Raw genomic sequence first — 23,861 nt, forward strand, 5'->3', positions numbered from 1 at the left:
ACCTGGGTAATACCATGGATGCCATTTTACGCCAGAGAGAGAAATACAAAAGATTGTCAAAGTGAAAAAGGGAAAGGGTATAGCTGTGACCTGAGTGGAAGGATGATGCATTCAGCAGAACACATCGCTACCCTCAGTGCACCGCTGACCCTTTTGTCACTATTACACAGGACTGGATTACATCTGCCAGCTGGTGCCTCTCTCACTCCCTCCTCTCTACAGGTCATCTGAGGAAAGAGAGGGAAATAGAGAGGAGGGGCAGATACAGTGGAAAGATAACAGTACAGCATCCTTGTTCAGTACGGTGTCAATGCACGCAGGATGGTTGATATGGGTTAGTGTGGTTCCTCTATGGGGTGGATGGTATGGGTTAGTGTGGTTCCTCTATGGAGTGGATGGTATGGGTTAGTGTGGTTCCTCTATTGAGTGGATGGTATGGGTTAGTGTGGTTCCTCTATGGAGTGGATGGTATGGGTTAGTGTGGTTCCTCTATGGAGTGGTTGATATGGGTTAGTGTGGTTCCTCTATGGGGTGGATGGTATGGGTTAGTGTGGTTCCTCTATGGAGTGGATGGTATGGGTTAGTGTGGTTCCTCTATTGAGTGGATGGTATGGGTTAGTGTGGTTCCTCTATGGAGTGGATGGTATGGGTTCGTGTGGTTCCTCTATGGAGTGGATGGTATGGGTTAGTGTGGTTCCTCTATGGAGTGGATGGTATGGGTTCGTGTGGTTCCTCTATGGAGTGGATGGTATGGGTTATTGTGGTTCCTCTCAGGAGTGGATGGTATGGGTTAGTGTGGTTCCTCTATGGAGTGGATGGTATGGGTTCGTGTGGTTCCTCTATGGAGTGGATGGTATGGGTTATTGTGGTTCCTCTCAGGAGTGGATGGTATGGGTTAGTGTGGTTCCTCTATGGAGTGGATAGTATGGGTTAGTGTGGTTCCTCTATGGAGTGGATGGTATGGGTTAGTGTGGTTCCTCTCATGAGTGGATGGTATGGGTTAGTGTGGTTCCTCTATGGAGTGGATGGTATGGGTTAGTGTGGTTCCTCTACGGAGTGGATCAATTCTCTGTGATTAGATCAAGTAGATCCTGCCTCTGGGGATTAGTGGAAAGCTCTGACACCAATCGGACATCAAGAACTGATTATCGGAGCGTGTGGGTCTCACACACAGGCTTACCTCAGCTATGGTTACCAGAGTGTTCTATCAATTTCATGCTTCACACTTTTGCACTGAATATTCTTCCTCACTGTAATAGTCAAATGTATGTGCTATGAACAAAAACTAAAGGAAACATCTTACTGCATACATTTATTACCTTTGTAATAACACTTCAATGTTTTGAACAAACTTTTTTGCTTATTTGATAACTCCTCCAAAACACATCTGTACTATATTTACAGATATAACAACATAGCTAAAACAATGTCCTTCTCAACAATCGTATCAACAAGAGCTTTAGGCAAAGTTCCTCAATTCTTCTGTAGAACCTTTTTTGGAACAGTACCTTTCTCTCACACAAAACTGGAGATAAATTGCTAACAAGCATGGCTGCACAGGATACAAAAGAGATGCAAAACATACATCAATTCCTTAGTGGTTTACATTCATTATAAATGTTGTACCATTTCATCCAACTCAGTATAAAGTAGACCCTTCAAATGTATCCCTTTGGGAATAACAGGAACTAAACACAAACATTTAAGACATAATAAGTGTAGGGACAGGAGGCTGGTGGTAAACTTTGATTGCAAATGACTCATTAAACCAGATAAAAAAGCAATAATTCTCACTAACAACATTCACTTGACAGACATCTCTATTACCCTCGAAGCACACAAATGACCGCAGGCTTAACTTTACAGAAGCAAAAAAACAAAAAAAAAAACATTGTCTGGTTTGCAGGGTAGCTACCATGGCTCAACATAACTGCACTGACATAATCAATGCTGAACAGCTTCAATATAGTACCATGATAAAGGGTTGAACACAACCCATATTTTTGGTGGAACAAATCCCTTTTAATATCCTGTCTTTTCAAGATTTCAAAGAAAATGACACACTACTGGTCAGAAATGACAACCAAGTCAGGATATCCTATTGATACGATAGTGACATGGGTACAAATCAGTTAGAAGAACTGGTATGGCGTAAACACAGGATACAAAAGATCTTCATGAGAAAAAGCATGCAACATGAGAAACAAGTGACTTCTCTCTGTGCGTGATTACAGAATGGTTGATGCTAAGACGTCTGCTGCCAGTGATGTTGCCGTTGTGTGGAAACAAAGCTTTGGCATGTAAGTTGCTTTGAAATGTTCTCTCTACATCTGCTTCAGCATTCTGTACCTACTGTCATTTAACTTCAAGATTTAGTTTTTCACTTTGGGCTCTACATAGAGTTCACTGCATTGTCCGTCAAATGCAGTACCATCTACCAACAAACATTCTGCAAATGAAGAGTACTTCAAACTAACAGTCTTATATGATAGAATGCACAAAGACTATCAACTTCCAGGTTTAATATGGGGGTTCAATCTAAAACAGTTACAGCCAAAACCTTCCAGAGTCAGACAGCGTTAACAAAAGGGTATGAGAATACTGGTTTTCCATGAACATTATACAGAGATCAGAGTGACTTCGTCCTTTGATGATAAGCAGCACCACGGCACACCTAATCCTGTTACTTCATCAAATATAGCTTTACAAGAATCCCAGATATCTAATTGCACAACTGATCCTGAAAATGGTATATTTCCACTATTCTTAATTTAAGCTAGAAAACATGTTGAGGACACAATCTTGGTAAATGTAGAAATGTGTCTAGGCTAGGGGCTGTCATATGAAATAAAGTTGAGTTTACACCTATGGTGCGAGTTCCCTCCTAGGTGAGAGGTAGTGTCAGTCCAAATAGCTATATTCTAATAGAAACAGTTCCCTGCTGAGCAGCTTAGAGAGAAAAGTAAAGGAGGCATTCGACACTGTAGTAGTGTGGAGGCATTTGACACTGTAGTAGTGTGGAGGCATTCGACACTGTAGTAGGTCGCTTCTCTGTCCGCAGCTCTAAAAGCGGATAAAGTGTAAGGAAAGATAAAAGCACACAGTCTGGGAATAAGGACATGTCTCCTGAATAGATAGAGGAACACATAGGTTTCAAGACAGAATATAGACCACAGAAAGACTAACTGACAAAGACCATTGACATGACTACAGGAGACAAAATGACAATGACTAAGAAAACCACAGGAGGCCAAAAAACAGAATCAGAGAGAGGGGCCTGCTGTTTTGACAGACTGCTCTCTTCCTCTGCTGCAGTCTCATGACACAGCCTGACGGCACCAAAGATTATGGGGTAAAGGTAATTATCAAAAGAGACTAATAACGAACTAATTAGAAACCACAGGAACTCATTTGTGAATGTATAAAGTAATGAAAACATAAAAGAATACATGAAACTGATTATTACCTCAGAAAGATAAAAAAATAATAATGTGAATACAAAATAATACTTTTCTAAATACATATGACATACAGACTGTAGCCCAACTACAGCAGCTGCTGGTGGATACAACACTGACCTTCGTGGAATGTCAATCAATCAAAACACTGAGGGGTCCAAGGTCAATCCACTAGGTTCTGCGTTTAGTTGTTGATGTCACTTTATTGACTTCTTTTCCCCATCTCACTAAGTGCTTACATTTGGCTTGGTACAAATACATCTGTGCTTTGAGTTAATACAAAATGCATAGGTATTCCAATATGAGGAATTAGGCTTTCACAGGCAAAATTGTTAAAGTGCATGTCATTGATAAAACAGCATACTACGAATGCAGTATCAATGTAATTATTTTGTACTAATCATTTGGCCTGTTCCCTTTAACAAAAATTGACAACTACTGGGCAGTACCTGTCCTTCATAATTAGTAAAATACCCTTCATGCATAGATACTCCACAGAAACATCTAACCACTATGTGGAGTGAACACTGGATTTTCTATACCACAGATGGCTCTTCTCTTTTTTTGGCACTTCTGGTTAAACTATGGCTTCTTGTTATGGCCTTAAAAATAAAAAAAATAAAAAAAAGAGTTGAATAGTTATTGTTCAGCATAAGCTGGAGGGTGGACAACTGAGAACCAGCTAGGCTGGAGACTGGCCTACAGAAGCCCAAAGAGAGGCACTGAAGGCTGGTTCTCTGTCGTGTTAAGTCCTGGCGGAGTGGAGCTCTACCACCGACCACTGACACTAGCCATGTCAGCATGGAACTGACGAGACAGACGACCGCTGGCTCCCCCTTCCAGGAAGGAGGATCTGATAGGAGCCTCAAACAGCTTCCTTCGGTTCTTGTTCAGTTCTGGAAAAGACAAAAGTACACAATATTGCATATCAATTGCAATTCTTACAGATATAAATGTTAAATAACATACTATGTTTTTCCATTAAGAAATACAGATCCGACAAGTCAATTCAAACTGTAATCCATATGAAGGGAAATCCAATTTTATTGGTCTTCCGATGCAGTCAAGAGTTAAAATCAACAGTGACAGGAAAATGTGCTTCAAATAGCCAATGAAAAATGAGAAAAGCTCACATCAACAAGACCCCTCTTTGTGGCCCATGAGTTTGCTGGGCAGATCACCAAACTAATTGGACCAATTCTTTCAAAATGCATCAATAAAACAGTTCAGCATCCTTTGAATGATTCAGCAATAACCTGACATATGATAATATGATAATTGAGACTGGTAGCTTCAAAATTGCTCTTTTTACTGGCAGAAATACAGGAAGTGGACCTTAATGAGTTGGGGTTGCCTTTAGGAAAGAAAGAAGGGGGAAAGGGAGTGTATTCCTGTTTTGGAGCCCTTAGAGTCCTTCAACAGAGATTAGAGCTGATCTGAGCTTTGCAACAGAGCGCATCATTGGAACTAACTCACGCCTAGAGCCCTTCTCCTCACAACAGAACACAAATACCTCCCTCTCCCAACCTCAATGTGACCCCCTACTGCACCAATAGCAGAAAACTGACTTAGATATGATCCCTTCTAGATATAATAACTTTACTCTAACAATACTACAAACGCATGAAATCATAATACATGAGATGAAGGACAAAACATGTTATGAATGGAACATCCCAGAAACTAAAGGAATACATATACACAGTGTACAAAACATTAAGAACACTTCCTAATATTGAGTTTCTGACCCTTTTGCTCTCGGAACAGTCTCAATTCGTCAGGGCATGGACTCTACAAGGTGTCGAAAGTGTTCCACTGGGATGCGGGTCCATGTTGACTCCAATGCTTCCCACAGTTATGTCAAGTTGGCTGGATGTCCTTTGGGTGGTGGACCATTCTTGATACACACAGGAAACTGTTGAACGTGAAAAACCCATACAGCGTTGCAGTTCATGACACAAACCGGTGCACCTGGCACCTACTACCATTCCCTGTTCAAAGGTACTTAAATATTTTGTTTTGCCCATTCACCCTCTGAATGTCACACATACTGTAATTGCAACAAAAGGTGTCTCTACAAAGTACTGACTTTGGGGTGTGGATAGTTATGCATGCTCAAGTTGTGTTTTTTTGTCTTATTTCTTGTTCGTTTCACAATAAAAAATATTTTGCATCTTCAAGGTGGTAGGCATGTTGTGTAAATTAAATGATACACACACCACCCCCCCCCCAAAAAAAAACCATCTAATTTAATATCAGGTTGTAAGGCAACAAAATAGGACAAATTTCAAGGGGGTGAATACTTTCGCAAGCCACTGTATGTCATGGAAAGAGCAAGTGATCCTAATGTTTAGTACACTCAGTATATATATTCAATCAAAATGCCACCCTTCTGAATTCTGTTCACTCCTGGCAGACAAAAGGTATTACTCCTGTCGTCATGCATTTATAAACAAGGATTTGTTCATGGAACAACAAACATGTCGGACATTCATTGCCTTGGAACCGTATGAGGATCCGAGCTCCTCTCTGTCAGCCAAAAAGAGGGACATGACTTGCACCACGGCCTACTGAAACCAATGGATGGCAGTGAAGATTATAATTAATGTTCAGCTATGGGTCAGTGGAAGTACGTGGCTATACTCAGGCATGTGGCAGGGCCAGAAATGAGAGATTTAATGAAAAGCATTGAAGTCCATTTCACACCGTCTCCATCAGGAGAGGTTCTGGCACGCCCAACACACCCCTCAACACTTCGGACAGACTTCTGACAGGAGCTATTATCAGCACATACAGCCCAGCAGGATCAGCCTGATCTCCCACATGTCATTGGAACTGGGTTCACACAAACACACAATGTTTGGACATTACCGTAGTCATTCACACCAGAGATGGCAAGCAGCATTTTCCTGCGTGCTCCAAATGTGGTGATGCCCAGCTCTTTCAGGTCCTGGTCTGTAAGAGTGAGGAAGGTCTGGAGATCGATCTGAAAAAGAGTGCATGTGTACAGTCAATATGTTTATTATGTCACTGCACACAATACCATTTTTGGGATTACAAAATAAAATCCCCTTTTGCAACATAAAATACCTGGGGCCTCATTTATAAACTGTGCATACGTACAGAATATAGCCCAAAATGTTTGTGCGCCAGTACACACAAAAGTTGCCATTTATAAAAAATGTAACTTAATGTGAGAGTTTTGACCTCCCTGCAAACTTTAGACCATGTGTACACACATCTGTTAGTAGTTTAAATATTGTATTGCAAGCTGGGGTGATATGACAAGCTTATTCATAAAAAAAACGAAAAACAGGAAAACATTAACAAGAATACAGCCATTTGCCATTAATGAGAAGAGCGAAAATCGACGTGTTTTGTTTTTAGAATCTAAAATAACTATTTTCTTTTCATAACCATTGCAGAATTAATTCCTCAACTTTTCATAGGACCTAGCAGCCAAGTAAATAGATAGGCTATATGCATTTCAAGTCTTGCAATCCCATAGGCAGTACAGTTTATAATATGCAGTCGAATTTAAAAGGTGAACAGTTGATATTTTACATTGAAGTAGGCCTGTTTATGCTACTGTTAGTACTGTAATTGCATTTGGGGACATTCGTGTAATCTCCCCCCCCCCCCCTTTAAGAAATCGCTGGCATTCCATCATATTTAGGTTGGGGGAAACATTGATGCAAAACATTGTTGAAATCGGCGTCCCAGGTGGCGCAGTGGTTAAGGGCGCTGTATTGCAGCGCCAGCTGTGCCATCAGAGACTCTGGGTTTGCGCCCAGGCTCTGTCGTAACCGGCTGCGACCGGGAGGTCCATGGGGCGAGGCACAATTGGCCTAGCGTCATCTGGGTTAGAGAGGGCTTGGTCGGTAGGGATGTCCTTGTCTCATCACGCACCAGTGACTTCCGTGGCGGGCCGGGCGCAGTGCACGCTAATCAAGGTTGCCAGGTGCACGGTGTTTCCTCCGACACATTGGTGCGGTTGGCTTCCGGGTTGGATGCGCGCTGTGTTAAGAAGCAGTGCGGCTAGGTTGGGTTGTGTATCGGAGGACGCATGACTTTCAACCTTCGTCTCTCCTGAGCCAGTACGGGAGTTGTAGCGATGAGACAAGATAGTAGCTACTACAACAATTGGACACCACGAAATTGGGGAGAAAGATAAAAAAATAGAAGAAAAAACACATTGTTGATTTCAAATATTCAGGTCCACAACAATTTGCCATTGTTTTCTCTTTCAGAAACTGACAAAGTCCTTTACCAGATACAACATAAATTTCTGCTAAAGATAACCTACATTTTGAGATTATTATGGATAAAAACAATATCATTTGTATTTGTCAAACAGCAGCCAAGCATCGATCATCATGTCACCAGAATAAGACCCTCGTTATTTATTGGAAAGGAGCATCTAGCTCATCACCTTGCACTTTCACCACCATGTGAAGTTCATCATCATTTATTTCATCGGTGGCCTAATAAACGACCTGCTTTCCCGAGTTGTAGTGGGAGGACCACACAGCATATCACGTGACTCCAAGTTTACATTGGCTATTCTATTAATATTTGCGCATAAAGGGGTTTCCTCTGCCATTTCTCGCATAATTACATAATTACGCATAATTACATTTTACAGATACAAAAAAATCTAACGAACAAATTGTCAAATTGCATTTATAAAATTATACCAGCATTTCATGTTTCCATCAGCTCGGTCGCAACGTTTTTCATGCGTCAGTTAATTCATGTGCATGAAATGGTTGGATGGAAACGTGGTTATTTTCACCTTAAAATGTGAATGGCGAGCATTTTCCAGGAAGAGTTTTAATGCTCGTTCACAATCACACAGTTGTACGACAGGTCTGATTTATAACGGGAAACATGCATATGAATGGCGTGCACCAAGTTTATATATTTCAATATTTTTGTAGGTGTGAAATTTACAATGGTTATAAATGAGGCCCCTGAAGCCTATCCATTATCAAGTATTTGCAATATGTGTGCTCGCTCTGATTTCAATAAAAGTAGTTGGATATAAATAGTCTAGCCACTGGACCATGAGGACCACTCCAAAATATGTTGCAAAAAAAGCTTAGTCTAGGTCAAGCAATGGGCAGCTAAAATGGAACTCAAAGCTCCCAGCAAAATGTTTAAATCCATTTATTTATTGACAATTTCTACCGGAAAAGTTTAATATCAGCGTGAAAATCTTAGCCTAAGCACTGATCTATCCATCCGTAAATTCTAGCCTCTCTCTGATTTAGTCAGCCAAGCAGGAATGGATGGAGGTGTCTGCTCCCATGTTAATGTGGCTATCCCATGCTACGGCAGCTATAGACCAGTACCTCCTGCTGTTGGAACACGTCTGTGTATTTCCCCAGGCCCAGCTTGCTGAACAGCTCCGGGAGGTCCGACCCTTTCAGAGAGGACTGGAGACTGCACCCGTTGCTCCCGGTGATCGAGGAGATACAGTCCATGTAGTTACTGCTGCTCAGATAGTGCTCTGCAGCTGTCAATCACAATGTGTCACGGGAAGACAAGACAAGTCAGACAGTCATCATTAAAGACTTTCATATAAAGTTATCATTGTAAAAAAAGAATGTATGCAACGTAAAATAAACCCTGACATATCTCGCTGCCAAAACATTGTGACTAAATATTTGTCTCCAATTAGAGCAAGAGAATGCTTTTTGATTGTTTTTAATGTGTGCAATGTAAGCTAACATACTGTGGATAAAATGTGCTTCTCTACAGCATTACCGGTAGTGATAGGCTTTGATAAATAATTGGAGACAAGGGCGAAAACAGGAGTCGGATATGAACGGAGTATCTGGTCTCTAGTGCAGGTGTGTTGGAGGAATGAACCCATCTACTCCCACACACCCTAACGTTTTAATTAATGAGACAATCTTTACACAGCATCTGCTGTTCAAGGTTAGATGTTTTGAATTATGTATCATCAAAACTTTTAAGAGAGTTTACTTTAATTACATGGGAGCGTGATGATCTAGCCTTCTTGCCTTTCATTCAAAGTTCAGATGGGTATCTGCCGAGTAGCTCACCGGATTTGTTCTGCTTCCTCTTAGGACTGCAAACAGACACTGGGAATTCGGCGTGGCTGGGAAGACAGTTCCCACCCCCATTCCTGTCTCTCCAGTTGTCAGAGTCACTGCCGTTGCCCACCCCCTCTCTGCTGCCGGAGCGGGAAAGAGACAGAGGGGAGCCCTGGGGGCACAGAAAAGGGACATCAGATCATACTGGACTGTAGTTTTAACTTCTCATTATTTGGTTTAGTTCTGTGAATCAGAGTATCAATTTAGTTTAGTTTTCAATAATTTACTTTTTGCTTTACATATTTACGTTGGCTTTAATTTTTTATGCAATCCATGATGATGCTTCATATTACAGTCTTTGCATAAGCTTCATATCAGGAATGTTACTATGAACACGTTCTCTTCAACAGCAGAAAAAACCTGGTCCATTGGTGTTTACCTCATAGTCGGAGTTTACTTCGTAGGTGGTACTCATGGTGGGTTTGTAGGGCACGTGGTTGGCCCTGCGCAGCTCCTTGATGGTCTCTGCTGGCATAGACTTGGAGAAACCCAGGCCACTCCACGTGTTAGTGGGGGTCCGCACCTCAGTCACAACAGGCTTCTTCAACATGGCTGGACAGACACAGATAAACACCTCTGTTACCAATTAGTGCGAAAGGTCAGAAAAAACAGACTCAGTATCCCTTTATTTATTTAGACCTTTTCCTCCCCAATTTCGTGATATCCAAATTGGTAGTTACAGTCTTGTCCCATCGCTGCAACTCCCGTATGGACTAGGGAGAGGCGAAGGTCGAGAGATGTGTGTCCTCTGAAACACAACCCTGCCAAGCCGCACTGCTTCTTGACACAATGCTCGCTTAGCCCGGAAGCCAGCCGCACCAATGTGTCGAAGGAAACGCCATACACCTGGCGACTCTGTCAGCATGCACTATGCCCGGCCCGCCACAGGAGTTGCTAGAGCGCGAAGGGACAAGGACATCCCGGCCAGCCCACCCTCCCCTAACATGGACGACACTGGGCCAATTGTGTGCTCCCTCATGGGTCTCCCGTTCACGCTAGGCTGCGGCGCAGCCTGGGATCGAACCCGGATCTGTAGTGACGCCTCTAGTGATGCAGTGCCTTAGACCGCTGCGCCACTCTTCAAGAACACAGAATCCCTTGAGACTAGACAGGAATCGCCTGAAAGATTGACACTTACCCTTGGTTGCTAACAGCTTTTTCTGTTCATATTCAAGCGCCTGAAATAGAAATGGAGAGGAAGGTCAATGTCAGTTTTAATACTTGTCAAGTTCCCATTAGTCATTTATTGATACGTGAGTGCGAGTATGTGAGAGAGAGAAGTGGAGTTGGAATACCTCTAGTTGGCCCTGCATGTTGGCAAAGGAAGAATGTGGTGCCAAGCGGATTCTGTCCCTCTCGTTCTGCTGTGCTGCCCTCTCTGCTGCCCGCTCACTGCCCGGTGCCCTCTTATCTGTCACTGGGCTGTCTGAAGCACTCGACTCTGGGTCTGACAGCAAGCAGTCTGAGCTGTGGGAGGGGCACAAAAGAGAGGAACAACTATATTAAAAGGACAAGTTACAAACCCCATCACAATAGAGTAGCCTATAGCACAGAAAAGACATACAGCACAGCTCAACAGGGTAATGGTATATTAAGATAAAGCATGACAGAATGCAGTACAACAGTGCAGTCCCCGGCTTTGTCTCCAAATAGCACCCACCTCAAGCTCTTTTCCCCACTGACGTTCCTCCTGGAAAACTTAAGTCCTTTTACAACAGCGGTTGTCACAAAGTGCTATTATTTTCTATTCTATGAATGCATGGGAGTCATACCAACTGAACTAGAATGAGTTCTAGTCCTATGTTCATATCCTTTAGGCATGGGAATGGAAGAGTGAGGACATCTCTGAGATGTAGGTAGTGTCTTACTGTAGCTCTGGACAGACATACTGGAGATGGGAGTTCTTGGTCCCCTGGAGGAGCTCCACCGCCTGCCGTTTCCCTGACGTCTTACAGGAAGCCAGCATCTGTTTCAGCTCGTTTCCATTTGCTGAGTGAGATGGGCTTCTGGGCATGCCCACTTCCACAAAGGTGTCAGAGCCTGGTGGAAAGAATGTAAAAAAGCATTTGTGAAGAAACGGTAACGTGGGATATTATATTTCTTCCTTCATGATTTAATAATGTCGATCAGTAGGCTAAATATACTATTATATCCTTTACATGTGACAAATAAGATACAAAGAATTGCTAGATTCTTATAGAATCCCTGTGTTTGACAACCAAGCTTTTGTACGTCCACAGAAACCTCTTCTATAGAGTGCATTATTGCTTAGCTTTCCCATTGCCTGTCATGCATATATTACAGTACGTTCTTTGCACCTGTAAGTCACTCTGCATGATGGCATGAGCATGACTAAATGTAGCTGCTAAACCTCACAGTTGGCACCTGTGTTATTAAAAAACAGAAGCGGTCAATAATGAAGGGGCATTTTTCTTCCAGGCAGTAACCCAGCCTGCATAACATGATCTCTGTGTGTGTGTGTGTGTGTGTGTGTGTGTGTGTGTGTGTGTGTGTGTGTGTGTGTGTGTGTGTGTGTATCTAGGCCTTGACAGCGTAAAATAATAAGATGTCAGTCACCTTAATTAACATCTCCAAGCTATTATGTTTAGTTGATTCACCCTGGGCTCGATGGTAACGGGGAGCAGAGCCAGTTGGGACAGGTTGGAGAACACAGGAGGTGGTCAGGGAGAGGAAACCGTTACTACGGTCACCAGCCAAGCTGGGGCTGAGGAGTCCACGGAGCTCCAGCTCCAACAACATGGGAACGTGAGGAGTGTGAGAGCAAGGCTACACTCAAACCACACATGTTAGAGATGCAGGAATCTCGGGACCTCAACCACTGGAATACCAGCCATTAAATGTCACCTTGTTGCAACCTAATAAAAGTGGTTTAAGAATGGGGACTAGACCGCATAAAACAAATATATTGTGGTATAAATTAATTTAGCAGTTTACAAGGCCAAATACCTAGGTTTCCTTGTGGGTTCTATAAACCTCTGTATAGTAAATCTACAAGAGCTATACATGTCTATGTTGTCTGTAGGTGCGGTGTGTCTGTGTGGTACCTTGGTCTTGGTTGGACTTGCTGGAGCGGGGTTCTGACGGGTTGTGTCCGCTGGCCTCCTGGACCGAGTCACACTGGTTGGGGTTCAGAACCGTGTCTGCCAGTGACGCACTGGACATCCTTCCATAGACTGAGCTAGGATGCTGCATATACAAACACAAATGTAGCTCTATATATTACACTCACTATAGGCAAGGTATATATTCAATGGAACAGCTCATGAGTATATGTCTATGAAAGTCATTCACCTTGACATGTCCATTGATGGTACAGGGGCCTTTGGAGCAGTCAGGGACCCCGTTGGTCTGCTTGTCGATAGGGGAAAGCCCAGGGGGAGGGGAGGGGGTGTTCTGGGTGTACCCCTGGACTCCAGAGAGCAGGATACTGCTCAGAGTGGCCTGGGCTACAGGGTGCATCATCAACTGAGACGAGAAGCCTGGATACACGAGGGAGAAAATACTACACCTTTATCATAACATTTTCATCATATAATAATTTATTACATTATACAGAACAATCTCAAAGTGCATAACTATTTTTTTTAAATGGACACAACTAGACAGGGCAACTGAAAAAAAAGCACAGCTGATGCTACAAAGGACACAGCTATTAACAGAAAGCCTTCCTAAAGACAAAGGTATTTAGGGCCGTTTTAAAGAGCCCAGAGTCTGTGGTGCCTTCAGGTAGTCCGGGAGGGAAATCCAGAGGCTGGGTATCAATCCCTTGTAGCTATTTGTGAACAAGGTACAAAACCTGAAGGTGTGAGACAGAGAGAGTTTGTGCACTAGCCATCAGTACTCACCTTGGGTGCTGGTGAGAGAGCTGGGCCACAGTGAGGAGGAGGGAGACGGGGTGCTGGGGCTGGGATTCTGCATAGGGCTCATGGAAGAGTTCAGACTGTTGAGAACAGAGTTTGGAGCCGGGGAGCTACTGAGAGAATGGGGCACTGATGCACCTAGGAGGCCTGGAGGAGAGAAAAACACAGATAAGGCTGTATCTTAATACAGTATCACTCTAAAAATATTTTCTTCCCACACCAGTGATAGATATTATTGCACACTACCACATCACTCATCAAGTCCTTTCATATCAGTGGTCAGAAAATAAAGAGAGACATTTGAGAGAACTGGGTCTTTGAAAAATATAACTCAACAGTCAATAACTCCATGTTAAACTGCTACTCTATGTTTCAACCAAATGTATCAAAGAAGACTGAAACAGGTTTGTGGGTTTTACAAACAGATAATTTAACTCCAGAAATAAGGCTCGGATTTCCTTGGCAGGCTGAGCTGTAATCTGATGGAGAGGTATGTAGTAATTAACTATAGGCTGAGATGTGGAGGCCCATATCTTACCCATGGGCCTTTGGGTTCATACTGTACACCCCAGGAAGGGACTGTCAATGTGGTCACTTTCCAGACATAAACCTCCTAACAGTTTATCCCATGATACATAACTCATGATTTATTCTGTTGTAAAGGAGTTTGTCTCATGTTATTTTCAATTGTATTTCTTATTATTTATTTTAGCAAGATAACAATACAGTTGGATTACATACAGTATGACACAAGCCACATTCTCCAATCACTGGGGTATAAACGTGTGGGAAAGGGCCTAGGGATGATATTTGTATAAAGACACAATAGATTTCATTTGAGCATTCTCATAATGGTGTAAGAGGTGGATGCAAAGAGAACTCCATTACCCAGGCTACTCAGCCCCAGGCCAGCAGAGGCCAGGATGTCCAGGCCGACAGGACAGATGAGGGTGGGGCCGTTGGTGGAGGGGGACATCGCTGATGTCACCCCGTTGCTCTCCAGACCCAACAGAAACTTCCGGGCCTCGTACATGTTCACTGCATTCCGCTCCACACTTTTTACTATCACAGACTGAGGAAGGGAGAGTGGGAGAAAGAGAGAGATGGGGAGACAGACAAGCGGAACGGAGAAAACAACAACATGGCAGGTTGATGTGCCTAATATATTGTTTGGATTTGGATTATGATGTGCAGTGCTTTACAGTTAAGGTCAGGCCAGAAAACAACTTGGGCCCTAGCTGTACCATTACTCTAGTAAAGTAACTCTGGATTTGACCATGTCTACCATAAGCCACCTCCAAAGTCGTTTTCGAGAATTTGACAGTATGTCCAACTGGCCTCACAACGGCAGACCATGTGCAACCACGCCACAGCTTTCTTAACCTGAGGGATCGCCTGGGACCAGCCACTAGGACAGCCAATGAAACTGAGGAGTATTTCTCTGTTTTAAAGCCCTGTTCTGGGGAAAAACTAATTCTGATTGGCTGGAACTGGCTCCCCACGGTGGGTGGGCCTACACCCTCCCAGGCCCACCCATGGCTGCGCCCCTGACTAGTCATGTGAAATCCATAGATTAGGGCCTAATTCAATAATTTCAATTGACTGATTTCCTTATATGAAATGTAAATGTGAACTGTAACCTGTAAAATCGTTGAAATTGCCGCATGTTGCATTTCTATTTTTATTCAGTATATGCCAATTTATCTTACATTTTCTACCGATCTGCGTGCCAGTAATGGTTGAAATATCCACATTTTTGTTTAATGGTTTCATTTAAATTTATAATAACGTCTTTCGATTTCTCAAATTCATTGTTATGTGCTTAATCAGAATTCTATTTAAATCTAAATGAAAATGATACAAACCTAAAAAGTAACTTTTATTGCCATCTCGTACAATGCTGTGTAGTACTTCCTTCACAGAACAGAGCAAACTGTCTCTAACCAGAATAGAAAGAGGAGTGGGAGGCCCCGGTGCACAACTGAGCAAGGGGACAAGTACATTAGAGTGTCTAGTTTGAGAAACAGATGCCTCACTAGTCATCAACTGGCAACTTCATTAAATAGTACCCGCAAAACACCAGTCGCAATGTCAAGAGTTAAGAGGTGACTCCGGGATGTTGGCCTTCTAGACAGAGTTCTTCTGTCCAATGCATGTGTTCTTTTGCACATCTTAATCTTTACTTTTTATTGGCCAATCTGAGATATGGCTTTTTCTTTGCAACTCTGCCTAGAAGGCCAGCATCCTGGAGTCGCCTCTCCACGGTAAGAACAGCTCAAAGAAGCAAAGAGAAATGCCAGTTCATCATTACTTTAAGACATGAATTAAATGACATGAAGGTTGGTCAATCTGGAAAAGGTCAAGAACTTTGAAAGATTCTTCAAGTGCAGTCGCAAAAACAATCAAGCACTATGATGAAACTGACTGCCACAGGAAAGGAAGACCCAGAGTTCCTCTGCTGCAAAGGAGTTACCAGCCTTAGAAATTGCAGTGGAAATTGGAGGAAATCTGTCCTTTGGTCTTATGAGTCCAAATTTTAGATTTTTGGTTCCAACCGCCATGTCTTTGTGAGATGCAGAGTAGGTGAATGGATGATCTCAACATGTGTATTTCCCACCGTGAAGCATGGAGGAGGTGTTATGGGGTGGAGGTGCTTTGCTGGTGACACTGTTGTGAATAATTTATAATTGAAGGCACACTTAACCAGTACGGCTACCACAAAATCAAAATCAAATCAAACCACAGCATTATGCAGATACGCCGTCCCATCTTGTTTGCGCTTATTGGGACTATCATTTGTTTTTCAACATGACAAAGACACAACACACCTCCAGGCTGTGTAAGGGCTATTTGACCAAGAAGGAGAGTGATGGAGTGCTGCATCAGATGACCTGCCCTCCACATTCACCCGACCTCAACCCAATTGAGATGGTTTGGGATGAGTTGGACCGGAGAGTGAAGGAAAAGCAGCCAACAAGTGCTCAGCATATGTGGGAACTCCTTCAGGACTGTTGGAAAAGCCTTCCAGGAGAAGCTTAAATGTATTTCAGGTGACTACCACATGAAGCTGGTTGAGAGAATGCCAAGTGTGTGCAAAGCTGTCATCAAGGCAAAGGGTGGCTACTTTGAACAATCTGAAATATATTTTGATTTGTTAAATACCTTTTTGGTTACTACATGATTCCATATGTGTTATTTCATAGTTCTGATTATTCAACAATGTAGAAAATAGTAAAATAAATTAAGAAAAACCTAATTGGGGTCAGCCCTAACTTGATGTTCATGTTTAGTGTGGTACCTTGCTTGGCTGCTTTGGTTTGGGCTTGATGCTGATGAAGACATCCAGCTGCTCCATCAGAGCTGTGATACACTGGGGCTCCACCTCAATGTCCTCTTTTATGTCAAACATCAGCACCAGGGGCAGGCAGCCCTGTGGAAAACACACATCACATCCTATGAAACAGACCCTTGTTAAAGAACTATCACCATGGGGCAGAGTTTTTCCTGACCAGACATTTAAATTACATGACAGGGGTTGAAAATAGCAGATTTGGTCACTGATAAGCACCTAAACTGGAACACAGTGGTTGTACAGTTATTAACATGCTATATATGTTGTCAGAGCTCAGGGTCTCCACTTGACAGCGCTGTATGGGATTCAACTGACTGACGCTCTAAGCGTGAGCACCAAGCACAACTAGACGATGCCCCCATAGCAACATTTTTTTGTTGTCTGGGAAGGAGGACTCTATATTTTCTGAAAGATGAGAAATGTAAGATTATAATAAATACCGCTTTGATGTTATACAAGCAAACTACACACCCATGAGTCCAAATCAGCGCTTCACATTTCCAAATGATAAAACTCAAGTCATTTACAGTATCATCATTTGTGATCGCTATGTTTGATGTACAGCTGCAAGGATGACATGGAGTCATACCCTGGGTTGTTCTGAACAGAATGAGCTTATGTTTGTTGTATTGTGAAAGTTAGCTGCGGAACCTGCACCTGAATGCAATCCATAATATGAGCATCACAATTACCAACCGTTTCCCTAAAGTGCTTCTGAAAGCCTAACACTAAGATTGTATTGTATAACTTAGCTCGTCATGTTGGCAATAGAATAAGCTTTCTTTTTTGATGCCCACCTGACCCCGACTGCAATTTATAATGGAATGTTCTTGGACTGCATAAACAACAACAGTAATTGTGTGATGGTGGGGATGCAGGGCTGTGCTGTAAACAAATTGTGCACACTTTGGAGAGGTTTGCGGCCTCTTGGAGATACCAGTTAGACCTCTCACTCAAACCCTTGACATTTGTTTGTCTTATGTTGCACCTACCACACAATTTCCACTAATATTTTTTATTTTGTTACTAAATGTATCCAGAGTATTTTCTGATTTTGTTATCGAGAAATGCCCAAGAAAAGCACAGTAAATGTAAAATGCACAAAAAAAATTGAGTGTAATGTTTGGAATCAGTCTTGTGTCAGGTGAACTGTTGTATCCTCACATTTGGTCTATCATTTCCCCATAACCTCCAAAGTGTTCTCCTTTCAATTGCTACCATGGTTATGCATATGCTTCTCATATTTACTCTGTTTGAAACATTTTAATGTGGCCCTATCCATCCATATAGGACAATTGTCACAAGTGTAAAGGGTTGAGAGAAGCCTCAGTTGAAAAATAACACTACTTGGGAAATTCCAAAACAATTGACCAAAACAGCCTGTTTTGCATGATCCCACCACGAACTCCTTCCTACTTTATATTCAGCTGAGCGATAGAGGACTTCCCATCGTGTGTAATTAAATCAGTTTGGGCCAAGCTGGTGGTGACAGGCAGGGTCCGGAGCTGTAATTTACAGTCTGAGAGATGGTCTAAAGATGGCTCTCTGTGGGGGAGGCTCATCTCCTTGTCAAATGCCCAAAGGGGCGTCTTCTTGTGTGTCCCACTTCCCGACAGAGAAAAGTTAAGTTTACAAAACAATTTCTACATTTTTCTACTTTGGTTAAGACTGATGCCACAGACAAAGAACGGCTACACTGGCTAGCATAGCTGCTCTATATTATGGTTAACGTTTAAGCAGGATGCCAATAAGTTTTTTTTTTTACCCAAAAGTCAATTAAATGACCAACATATTACACATTTGCAACCCACATAGCTGATAAAGTGCCTTGGTCAGAGACAAAACAAAATAAAACTGTGGTTTAAATCAACAAAAATCCACATGCAGGGTAATTTTCCAACAGAAACAAGGCAATTATTCTAATCTATACAAACCGTGCATGAACACATACCATGAGGTACTGGCGCGCCAGGCAGACAGACTCGATGGTGCCCTGGATGTAGACAGTAGATTTCTTCTGGGGGCTGTTAGGGTCGGGGAAATGGATCTGGGCTCCTGTTCTCTGGGTGATGTGTTTAATGTTGCTGCCGTTGCGGCCCATCATGAAGAGGTGGTGCTGAGGGGCGATGTCCAGGTGGGTACTGACTGAGATGGCACTTGCAAGGCTTCCCGCCAGGTGCTCCAGCAGCATGGCAGTGCCCCTCTGGGATGAGAAGAAAATCACAAACCTATCAATTCAAATCAGTAAATCTGCAGCATCTAGTAATATTTTGACTAGGATTAAAAAAAAGTATCTTACAGTGTGTTGACAAATGCTCAAAGGTGAGTGAGTGAGTGACTGTGTGGATAGAACTTTCTACTAAAGTTACCTGGGGCAAGTCTGGGGCAAGGAAAAAAAACAGCTAAAATTAGATTAATTTGCACATCCAAATGTGGCAGAAGAGCAGGAAGAAAAACCATTGAAAAGTGTCCACCCTCTGTTTGATTCTCCCAAGAGCTAGTGAAACAACATTTCAACCATAGTTTACACCAAAGTAAACCACTGTTTTTCCATTTCACCAGGCAGCCGACAGGATTGTCAGATTCCCTGCCTCCTCTGCAAACAATCACTGGAGGAATTGGAAGGACTTCCAATGGAACTCCAGCCTTCAGCCACTGAGGCCAGCACAGCAATCCACAGTGGTTTTGACAGACCCCTTTTACAGAGCAAGATCTCCAACCACATAGCATACATACTCCCCCAAAACCCCAGCCCCGATCTGGCCAGCATCCCAAGACAAAATTAACCCTCTACCCATCCACTAACTCAACTCCCCCTAGGCTGGGTTGTACTGAAGGCCATAGTGAGGGTGGGTCAGCGGTAGGTGGGTGGATGGGTCCAGGGATGATGGATTGAAAGGCTCTAGGCACCAGCCATAGCTCTAAGGCCCAGGGTGGAGGGTGTGGGAAGGGGAGAGGAAGAGGGCGCTCAAGACGACTTATATTAGACATTTACTCAGGAGGGAGATTTACTTGCTGGGTTAGAGAACAGTGCTTGGCTTTAAAAGCAACAGTACTGTAATTCCCACTAGGGAGCTGACCAAGCAACCCTCTGGTCACAGCAGTCCACTTCTCTAACCACAAAGCCCCAACCCCTGCTATTCTGTAAGTAGTGTGGTGTGTTGGTGGGTAGATGTGTGGGGTGTGGCCAGGCCTCACCTTGACGGCACTAGAGTTATTCTGGGAGCCGCGGACCACTCCGGTGGTCCCGTAGAGACGTGTGGGGGGCTTGAAGGATACGGTGAGGTTGTAGGTCTGGGAGATGTGCTGCACTGTGGGGGAGCCTGGGTCAGGCTGCACGATGGCCGGCAACTCAAACGACAAAACTAGAGGGAGCAGCTCCTGAGAGAGATCGATGAATAGACAAAGATTTTGTGTGTGTGTGTGTGTGTGTGTGTGTGTGTGTGTGTGTGTGAGTGAGTGAGTGAGAGAGATGCATACAGTTATTGCCATCTTGCTATTACATTCATCATACTATTCTTTCGCGAACTTTACACAAATGCCCTGTAGTAAGTAACAGAGTCCATTTGAATAGTGAAGACATAAGAGAGAAAACACATGTTGAGAGATATCTCTTAACATAGGGTAGAGACATGTGCACATCTACAGAGACATAACATGTCCCACTTCAGCTGGGTTGTGGCCAAACACGGCATAGAAGTGTTAATAAAAACCCTTGGTGTCTATCACAACGCGTTGAACTGTGCCAATACTCAGTAGGGACCTAATGCGTTACGCCCTTCATCAGGCACATGCTCCAGCACACTTCCATTAGGAGCCGATTAAACATACAGTACAATGCTGTAGTAGCAGATCATGTCTGCTCATAGACGGTCTGTTGATATTCAGACTGTAAATGTTAAGGTCAAGTCACTGAATCATACATCAAGTCACGCCATCAAAGAGAAGAGACCTGACTAAAAGTGGACCCCATCACTCAAATCACAGCAGTCATTCAAACAGCCTGGAGGCGCCAGATTTTGCTGTAAAGTTCATACATACACTTTAGTCTACTCGTGTACGCGCACGCACACACTTATCCAAACACTCCGTCTTGGGCAGTGCGCCATAGCTTAGGCTGCCAGAGAAGGGCATACAGCATGAATTACACTGACCAAAGAAATGAGCCCATGATTAATCCCATATGTTTCTGGGCCTACTTTTATATCACATTTCAGGGGTTCCACTGTTAAGGCAGAGATATTTAGGTCAGTGAGAAGGGAAACACAGAGAGGACAAACAGTACGGCCCCGACCAGGCTATGAATGAAGAATGGCTCATACAGAGCTGACATAAGCTTTTTAAAACAGGTGTTCCTGGCAACTTTAAGCTTCATATTTATTCAATCTGAAGGTGTGCGTGAGTTCTGCAGACAAGGGCAGAAAGGCAAATATTGCAGAAAGGCAAATATTGTATAAAGACAGTATAACGACTACATAAATCATGGACAAAGCTACAGACTAAAACTTTCATCATACACCATCACGTCTTCAAGGGCTGCAGTACAACTCAACTTTAACCTTCCCTTCAAAACACCTCTAACAAAGACCTGGCACAAACAAACTATACCGAAGGTAAAAACCCATCTAATCACTGTTTTGGTCACAGGCAGAGAGGGATGAGGCCACCCAGGACCATTTACTTTGAACCCAAACAGTACAGAGTCAGACCCGGAGCAAACAAACTATGAAAGGTTTATATCGAAATGGCAACTGACAGTGATTTGTTCCTTTTCATTAATTTCTTATGGCAGCCAACATGGATATCAGTGCGAAGCAAAGTAGGGCTTGTATTTGGGTGAAGGGGTGGAAGGTTGCTGGACGTTTGGGATGAGGGTCGCTGGGCAGGTGTTAATACTGTATGTGGGGTGGCTGTACAGATGTCATATGGTTGGTGAGTAGTTGTACTAAGTGGTATGAGTAAGAACAGTGTACAGGTTTGGGTAGTGGGCAGTAGTATGGCTGTTAGTGTTTGGCTTTGGGAGAGGATTCATGTCGCTATTACAGCTTATTTTCTGAACCCCTTCCTCAAACATTACTTCTAAATTCAATTGGTTAACTTTTTTAAACCAAGGAAGTGCATGAACTCGGTTGCTCCCTGTTGCCTGTGAAAACACAATCATGTGCGCTCGCACTCTACTTTCTTCTCCCTCTTTCTTTCCTCTCTCATTGAGCTTATTGGTCTTGGTCCACTTGGAAAGAAAGTACATGCGTGTGAAGAATTGTGATGGCGGCGAAACACAAGGAAGGTCTGGACGGCAGAGGCTCACACGAGCGGAATGGCCCACCGCCCTCTGAGCTGGAGCCGAATATGAGGCGAGCCGAGCACACTCTACAAGGCCAGATGCACTGTGTGCTGGGTTTGAACTGTTTCCTATGTGCCCTGTGCCACATTCACAGGCTCCACAGCTATCACATGCAGTTATACGACAACTAAAGGATGACTGTAGTGACACAGGCTTACAATATAACTGCCTGTTCCGAGTTCTATAGTTCAGACCTCATAGACCTCCATAGAAATGACATCCAACTTACCCTAATTTTGGCCCGAGCTGCCTCTACCCCTCCTGGCTGACCTGCAATGGACACCTGTTCAGATGGAGCAACAGAAGTCATTGTTATAGTTTGGCTATTACAGTTACATCAAAACTGGAATCTAAAATTGGAATCAAAACTGGAAAAAAATGAAAAAGCTTAGAGCCAAAGCCCTTCTCTCTTATTTCCATTTGGTCCGGTCATTCTAATTTCCATAGCTTATGTTATGTTTTTATCAAAACCCAATCAGAATAACATTATAAAGAGAAAAATGGTTTGTAGGCTTTTACCATATTTAAAAACAACAACCCGTAATTTCAAAAATTGCCTTTCAACACTTCACATCCTGAATGCGTGCCTGCAATTAAAATAATTGCGACAGAAATCTAAAAAGGAGATAAATGCCTTCATTAGATATCCTGCCAGCGGAGTGGTAATCTCTCTCCTCCTCTCTTCCTTTTCAAGCCTTTCATCTGTAACTCACCATAATGGAGTAAGGAATGCGCTGACCCAAAGAACCATAACTTCTGCCAACTTTAATCAGCACTTCTGAACAAATTAAGCCTCAGTATTTGAGACCAGCCGGTACCATCTAGTTTGGGTCAGCACTGCCTCCTCAAACAAATGCATGCACACACACTGGGTTTGAGGTACAAGGTGTTCAAGGTAAGGGATAGCTTGCAAAGTTTGGTGTGTGACTGCATGACACATGCGAAGAGTTTGGCAGTTTGCCTCCTCCAGAGGTGTATGTAAATGGAAATTACAGCCGCTTCCAACTGCTTGTCTATCCAATCCAGCCCAAACACACTGGCTTCCTATGGCACAGCCAATCAAAACAGCCAATTACAGCAGCTCTCCACAACATGGTCATTTAAAGCCACTCTAGCAACTAACAAATGGGACATACTCAAATGAGAACAAACCAGTTTAATATGTGGTTAAAATAGTAAATACAGGTGAATAAAGCCTGTGCAAACAGAGAACCTTTGACAGTCCCACACAAATGTGGTTAATGATGGCACAGCACATTCATTCTATCAGATCCTGTGTACATTGTACATATACAGTGGTGTCTTTCTCCGTACCTGGTTGCTCTTCTCCGCCTGATTGTTGCGGTTGGAGTCGGGGAAGTGGATGTGGCAACCCGTGTCCTCCATCACCTTCTTGATGTTGTTGCCTCCCTTGCCAATGACGTGGGAGTGCTCTGTGTGGGACACGTCCATCTTAAGGGTTACCCTGTTAGTCTGCTGGAGGAGAGCAAGGGGGGGAGACACTCTTCTTAAGCATGGCCTGCCATACAATGTACTTTTTTTTTTTTTTAAATTCTTTTACCTTTATTTTACCTTTATTTTACTATGTAAAGATATGAACTATGAGATTCTTATTTTCAATGACGGCCTAGGAACAGTGGGTTAACTGCCTGTTCTGGGGCAGAACGACAGATTTGTACCTTGTCAGCTCGGAGATTCGAACTT

At 43.1% G+C, this 23,861-nt stretch overlaps 1 protein-coding gene across 2 annotated transcripts in view; it reads right to left on the reverse strand.

Annotated features, from left to right (window-relative positions):
* Positions 1-1,293: 1,293 nt before the first annotated feature.
* LOC135512290 (protein bicaudal C homolog 1-A-like) overlaps positions 1,294-23,861 on the reverse strand; it is a 72,695-nt gene continuing 50,127 nt past the window's right edge. Inside the window, exons 5-21 of one of the 2 annotated variants that reach the window (XM_064934168.1) lie at positions 23,472-23,630; positions 22,387-22,440; positions 20,012-20,194; positions 18,765-19,016; positions 16,760-16,891; positions 14,350-14,533; positions 13,447-13,608; positions 12,893-13,080; positions 12,646-12,787; positions 11,449-11,620; positions 10,876-11,047; positions 10,719-10,758; positions 9,960-10,132; positions 9,530-9,692; positions 8,813-8,976; positions 6,330-6,444; positions 1,294-4,354 (exon numbers count right to left, since the gene is read on the reverse strand). In XM_064934168.1, coding sequence (XP_064790240.1) covers positions 4,227-4,354; positions 6,330-6,444; positions 8,813-8,976; positions 9,530-9,692; positions 9,960-10,132; positions 10,719-10,758; positions 10,876-11,047; positions 11,449-11,620; positions 12,646-12,787; positions 12,893-13,080; positions 13,447-13,608; positions 14,350-14,533; positions 16,760-16,891; positions 18,765-19,016; positions 20,012-20,194; positions 22,387-22,440; positions 23,472-23,630 — 2,583 coding nt within the window. In that variant the 3' untranslated portion in view covers positions 1,294-4,226. Of the gene's footprint in view, positions 4,355-6,329; positions 6,445-8,812; positions 8,977-9,529; positions 9,693-9,959; positions 10,133-10,718; positions 10,759-10,875; positions 11,048-11,448; positions 11,621-12,645; positions 12,788-12,892; positions 13,081-13,446; positions 13,609-14,349; positions 14,534-16,759; positions 16,892-18,764; positions 19,017-20,011; positions 20,195-22,386; positions 22,441-23,471; positions 23,634-23,861 lie in introns of both variants that reach the window. The other variant, XM_064934167.1, reaches the window with a different exon arrangement.

This window comes from Oncorhynchus masou, chromosome 24 (genome assembly GCF_036934945.1).
Source record: "Oncorhynchus masou masou isolate Uvic2021 chromosome 24, UVic_Omas_1.1, whole genome shotgun sequence".
Lineage (NCBI taxonomy): Eukaryota > Metazoa > Chordata > Actinopteri > Salmoniformes > Salmonidae > Oncorhynchus > Oncorhynchus masou.